General features: G+C 43.6%; 1 protein-coding gene across 5 annotated transcripts in view; it reads right to left on the reverse strand.

Moving 5' to 3' along the window:
- Nucleotides 1–5188: 5188 nt before the first annotated feature.
- Nucleotides 5189–6736, reverse strand: part of LOC119267896 (probable serine/threonine-protein kinase PBL7) — a 16057-nt gene continuing 14509 nt past the window's right edge. For all 5 annotated transcript variants that reach the window (XM_037549347.1, XM_037549346.1, XM_037549345.1 and 2 more), the window contains exon 5: nucleotides 5189–6078. In XM_037549347.1, the coding sequence (XP_037405244.1) occupies nucleotides 5569–6078 (510 nt within the window). In that variant the 3' untranslated portion in view covers nucleotides 5189–5568. The remainder of the gene's footprint in view (nucleotides 6079–6736) is intronic.

Raw genomic sequence — 6736 nt, forward strand, 5'->3', positions numbered from 1 at the left:
TTAACATCTATAATACCAAATATAGATACTATGAAACCACATTCATAAGGGCATCTCCAACGCGGGCGCTAGCCCCGGACGCCAGGATTGATTCCCCAGCCGTTACGGTCATATCCTGGTCCATCCTGGGATTTTATCTGGCATCGATGCTTACTGAGTAGCCGGGCGTCAGTGGAAGATTCAACATACCAATAGAAGGAAAAATCTGCACAAACGCCCATCAGATCGTTCTTTGCGTTGGAACGTGAGGCGCTAACAAAGCCACCAGATTAAAATATTATTTACTTCTATATTTTAAGCGGCGCTTTGCATTGGACATGCTATAATGAATCTAACAATATTGATTTGGCTCCCTTGAGAAACTGCACTTCAAAAACGACCTCCAATGCATTTAGGTATCTTCGTTGCGACTCGCAAACCCCCACACGACTTGCCTATAGCTCTCGTTCACAGAATTAAAGAGGGAATGTGTTTTTCCTAAAAGGAAGAGATAGAGGACGGCTCCTTTTATTTTTGTCTTTGGGCACGAGACGACGACTCAGCAGGTGCATGTCGTTATCTTACCCAAGGAATTTTCGACATTTCTTCTTCTTCTGAAAATATATACTCCCTCCGTTCCATAATATAAAAACATTTTTTAACTATATTAGTATCAAAAACGTTCTTATATTATGAGACGGAGGGAGTACAAGCTTGCATATCACATGTTAAAAAACAAAGAATAACCTCGCAAAAAAAAAAAGAGAACAAAACACCCAGCCTGCGGATACGAACTATTCCACTGTGCAGCCAAGGCTTGCCGAGACGAGCGCCATAATATCATCTGAGGTTTTGACCGGCATCACCGTGCACTTATCATGGTTGATCCTCATCCCGGAAACTATGTCTAAATCCACCAGGATTGCCAAAAATACCTTCACGTCTAGGTCTAGCTCCTACAGATCGAGAAAGACCATGACATCATCCACAAAGATCGATAGTCTTTGGCACAAGCTCAACTTATCCAACAGGCCAACAACCCCACATGGAAGTGTGAGCCAACATGCGATGCGAAACTTCCATGACCAAGATGAATAGCATTGCCGACAAGGGTCGGCCTGCCGCAATCCACATCTGTTATTTTCTTTTTTGGAACAACCCTCAAGTTTTATTGCATGGTGTCAATAAGAATACAAGCCAGGGGGCGAGAATACAGACACGAACACACACTCTGTCTCTTCATAATAGGATGTACACAACCAATACTAACACACACACACATAAAACACGGGAGAATATCACATGATACCAACACTTATATGCTCCCATGATACCAATTTAAAAAAAATCAAATTTAAGCGTGTCAAAAAATTCCAAAAAAAATCATAGATGTTCCCAACATATGTGTCTACAAGCCCTAAAAAATTCAGATCCAAATTCAAATTGTGCAATGAGAAACAAAAAAGACAAATTCAGCATGAATAGTGTCAATAAAGACAAAACATGAATAGTGTAAAAATACATTATTCCCAACAGATTTGTCTTTTTTGTTTCTCAATGTGTATATCGAATTTGGATCTGAATTTTTTAGGGCTTGTAGACACATATGTTGAGAACATCTATGATTTTTTCGGAATTTTTGACACGTTTAAATTTGAATTTTTTGAATTGGTATCATGGAAGCATAGAAGTGTTGGCAAATAACAAAGTCACATAAGACCAAAGTTATGCGTATGTGAAGAAAAAAAAAGCAATTAGATCCACAATTGGCAAAAACTACAATAATAACCATATCCACACCAACCATCTCATGACACTACTAAAGAAAACCCTATAGGCATGCGCTTAATAGTGGCGCGGGCTAAGGGACCTGTGTTGCTATTAGTTAGTACTTAGTACTAGTGCGGGGTCAGACACTGAGCTACAAGTAGAGAATAGTAGTAGCGCGGCCTGTGAAACCCGGCGTTACTACTAAGTGTGCCCCACGCTACCCCCCGGGCCAGGTGATAGTAGCAGTGCTGGGTATAGGACCCGTGCCAGGTATATGATATCACACAGACGATGAGGTTCTTCAACAACAATGCCTTCAGAAAGGGAGCGACACTCAAGTGCGTCCGTCACCGGATCCAACCAAGGCATATTAGTGATATGACATAGTATTGAACTAGATACTGCCCTGCGCGTTGCTGTGGGAACCTTGCTAAAATAATGCAAAAATAGCTGCTATAGAAACATATAAGACTAGTGGAAATCACATAATCTTAAAACAATATGAAGCGTATAAAGAGAGAGAGAAAAATACAGCTAAAAAATGTTGGCTAACAAAATGTGAAGGATGAACTCTAATAGAAAAATAAACTTATGACTAACATGCATGAATTGATGATGTGGCAGCATTGCATGCATAGTCTAATGCAAATGTAATTTATGGCTTGCATGCATAAGTTGTTTATGTGACATGGTTGCGTGGCTAAAAAGGAAACGGGTAATAGGTTGTAGCTATTTAGAAAAACTAGTTAATTTCCCCGCGCGTTGCCGCGGGAATATATAAAGATTAGTTACATATGACATATATTTCAAAAGCTCTAAATTTAACATATAAATATTCCGTACTTGCATTCTGTGTAAATCATGGCATTTCACAACCTTTAGGAAGTAAATAAATTAAATAATTATCTAATCTACCACATATGTCCAGTGACAAAAATAAACATATTATAATGGTTTGCGTGGGCTGGAAAAAATGTTAGTGTATGGTGAAGTGGGATGCTTGCATATTGAGAGAATTAGTGATAATGAAATAAGGTTTGTAGGGGCTAAAAAATATTGTTAGTGAATGCTGACGTGGCACACTTGGTGAGATGGATGGTTTGCATGTTGAAAGAATTAGAAGTAGTAGGGATCAACTATTTATGTATTATAGATAAGACGAAGAAAAAGATGATGGTTATGTTACCATGATGTAACACTTTTCAACAAAAATAAATCTACAAACTAATAAATGAAGTCATATATGATACTACCTACATATTACTTTGCACTACTAGTGTAATACAAACCTTTCTGATAAACATGTAAATGATTGTTTTTGTTCGTCCGCGCGTAGGGCGAAGGGCTCGCTAGGCGGAGATGGCACCTGCATGGACCCTCCACTCGCTGACCCAGCCCAGGCGCCATGGCCAGGCCTAGCGTTGTGCTGGTCGGCAGGGCGGAGGGTCGGAGACGATGTCGCCGTACTCAAATTTTAGTGTAGCGACTACGCCTCGTGTGTTCGCATAAACGATGATGTACGTATGTGTACATCATCCATCTAATCTAAATCACGAAAAGAAACGAGGGTAGACGGAGTCATTCCAGGACGAGAGATGATGGTCCAGAATAATAAAGATGGTCCTGGAAAAATACCTTTACTTACCAAATACTCCCAATTGGTGTGGTGGTGGTGGTTCGTCTACTAGACGGTTGAACGGGTTCCAATTGACTAAAGAAACGAACCCGCAGTTGACCGACATAGCCACCCCACTGTACGTAGTTTTCCTTTTCTTTCAGAAATGTCTACTGTACACACGTCACATATTTTTGTTACGACATGCCCCCTTTTATACCCCTCCTCTTGGATTAGTTCCTCTCAGTGGAGAAAAGAAGCCACCGTCCAGTTGCACCAGACACGCGCGGCCATGGGGAAGAAGGTATGCCTGCTCTCGCTGGACGAGGACATCGTCATGGTGCTCATCGTCGTCGCCGTCGTCGTGGTGGGGCTAATACTCGCCGCCCTGCAGCCACCGCCCCGCCGCCGCGCCGTCGCCTGCTTCTACGGCTGACTCCCATCGTCAAAGATCGACCCTTTTCTTAATTTTCTTTGGTAGTATAAAGTTTGCAGTTGCAGATAACGTGAGCTACGTCGTGATTTGAAGTCTTGTCATGTTTTCCTGATCTGGAAGCTACACTCTGCTCGGTTTAATCCTTCTGGCCGTGCTTTTCAGTACTGTAGTGCAGCTGTGTGATTTCTTTCTTTTTAGACGAAACGTATCCCCTCTGTAAAGAAGTATAAGAGCGTTTAGATCACTACCTGTAACCACCATGGACTGTCACCGGTTGTGTTAACGAGAGATTTGGACTTGGTAGTGGTTTTGACGATGTCTGTCGTATTACTATCCTGTTTTGGGATTTGAAATGTGTAATACAGTATATGTTTGATCACTTTCTCGCATAAAAATACAACTTCCTCTCGTATAAATTCCTGTGACTGTGAATGCAGTATACATGGTAACTGGGAGTCTGGGACCCTCACAAAATGAAACTGTCTCGCATATAAATTTTTGCCCTGTGAAATATTGCATCACACAACAAAGCTCTGCCGCTCAAAAACCTTCACAAGTTGTACTACCACTTTGATCTGCCATGGGTCAAGTTCATATTGGAGCACCCATTACAATACTGGCTGGCCCCATTCAATTCAATTTAATCTGGCCTTTTCCAGCAGCAATTCCCTGAGCTATGTACCACCCTGGCCAAGTTCTTCAGGCAGGGGATTTTGCAGAATTTTTCCAGCCCAAGCTTATGTCCAATGTGCTGATTGAGGGTACCCTTGCTCATCTTCCTTGTCACTGGGTATGGAAGAGTGCTTGCCAGCTCAACCAAAAAATTTTCTCCTGGCTGCTGCTCCAGGAAAGCTTGGACAGCAGAAATCTTCTTCAAAGGAAGTCTTTTCACCTGCCTGCATAAACATGTGTTCTCTGTAATGTTCAAGTGGAGGAAGCACAGCTGCACCTATTCTGGGATTGTGAATTTTCTCAAGACTGCTGGCGGATTATTGCCCACAGTAAGCTCAGAGGAATTTCTTTCATTCATGAAATAGAACTATTGAGATCATCATTTTTGCGCTATTGGACATTGGTTTTTAATCATGAGAATCCAAGTGTTGCTACTTGCCAGAGAAACCTCAAAGAGGATCACACTCTAGTTACACACAGAGTGAAGCCAAAGCTTTTACTTCCTTTCAAATCCTGGACACATCACTTCCTGAAATCTTCCTCTTTTCACTTTGTAGTTTGTACATAACATTGTAGATATTCTTTTTTTTTACAGTAGGACCCTTTCCTAATGTTTTCCTATCACAAAAAAAGCAACATATAAACTCTTCCTTGGGTTTACATAACTGAGGCTTAAAAGTTGGATGTTGGTATCGTTAAGGCACTGGCAGAAAGAGAAAAGGAATAGGACCTGGACCGAAATGTATATGCTGAAAGACGTTGCCATTTCATCTACATGGACACAAAACTCTGGCTGCATCCAGAGCCAACAATGTACTGAGAAAAGGGTTGTACACACTGATCCATCAATTAAGGGGGTTATTACATTTATTTACAAAGCCCCTGAAACAATACCTACATGTGAAATTCAGACCGTGTAATGTATGCAGCGAAACGATGGTGGACGTGACAGTGACAGGCTCCACCGGTGAAACCTTGCGAGCGCTCACTCTGGTGGTGCAGTACTACACACCTCGCTGCGCATTATTCCTCCTCTCCTAACAACGCTCTCTTCAAAATCGCCAGCATGCCAAAACATCAAGCAGAGCTCAGCTCACTATCCGAGGATTTCATCGGTTACACGCACTTTGCTTGCCTTCTCATGGCGTCTCCAAGCCTCGGCCCAGACATTCGCATCTGCAAGTGCGCGGTCTCTGTCGACACCGTTTGGAACAACCCTGCCCCGTCCTCCACGGTTGGAGCCACTCCTGCAATGTTCTTTTCCTTCTGGGACGAAGTCATTCATACGGTCATGCATCGACGTTTGAGCTCCATGTTGACTAGCCAAAGCATCATCTTGGTTAACCTGATCGTCTGACACTTTTGATGCTGAAGGGCCATCAAGGTAACGGCGAACAGCAGCGTCATTCCCATCGTATGTTTGTGATGACAAATAGGAGAGAGCAGCAGCAACTTCCCTAATCAGAGGGCGATTCCTTGACTTCTCCTGCAAACACATCGCTGCAATAGCCAAGGCCTGGTACAAATCCCTCTTTGGAAAGCGGCCACGCAACAAAGGATCAGCCATCTTTGGAAATTTCCTTTGGTCTTTGAACAATGGACGAGCCTGCAAATGGATTGGTAGAACATTCAATGAACATCAGCATACTTATGCTCAATATATCAAAGGAAATATATGAACACACTCGATTTATGACTGCATATATATTTCGAATGAAACTATTTCTTTAGATGTTCAGGGACCTAGATAAATAAATTAAATGATGTGTCATGTTTGAAAATGACGAAAATCCTGGAGATGTAAGATGATTAGTTCCTGGGCATATACAACTAGGGAAGTGTGCCTAGCTCATTTGGTTACGGATGCGAATTTAGGCTCCTATTTATGCTGTAGGGGTCACCTCTAATGTTCTCCATCGAAAAAGATGTATACGGTCGGCAATCATCCACCACTTGTCCCAAAGCCAAAGCCAGAGGAAAGTATGAAAGTAGAAGGCCGCTGTAGGTAGCCACCCCTCCCTTCCTGCGCCGTTGGCCGCGGCGGCCACCGCCCCCGCGCCCAGCATGGGCGCGCCGCCCCATCGCCCTGCTTCCGCCTCGGATCCGCATGGCCGCCCCGCTCCTGGCTCTGACCCGCGGGTCTCCTCGGCGCCCCCCGCTCCATCCCCGGCAGAGAGCCCGGGCCGTGGCGCGTCTTCAAGGCCGGATCCGGCGGCCCCGCCGCGCCTGCTGCTGCGTGGGGGCTGCTCTAAGGCGCCTACCTC

The sequence above is a fragment of the Triticum dicoccoides genome, chromosome 3A (assembly GCF_002162155.2).
Source record: "Triticum dicoccoides isolate Atlit2015 ecotype Zavitan chromosome 3A, WEW_v2.0, whole genome shotgun sequence".
Taxonomy (NCBI): domain Eukaryota; kingdom Viridiplantae; phylum Streptophyta; class Magnoliopsida; order Poales; family Poaceae; genus Triticum; species Triticum dicoccoides.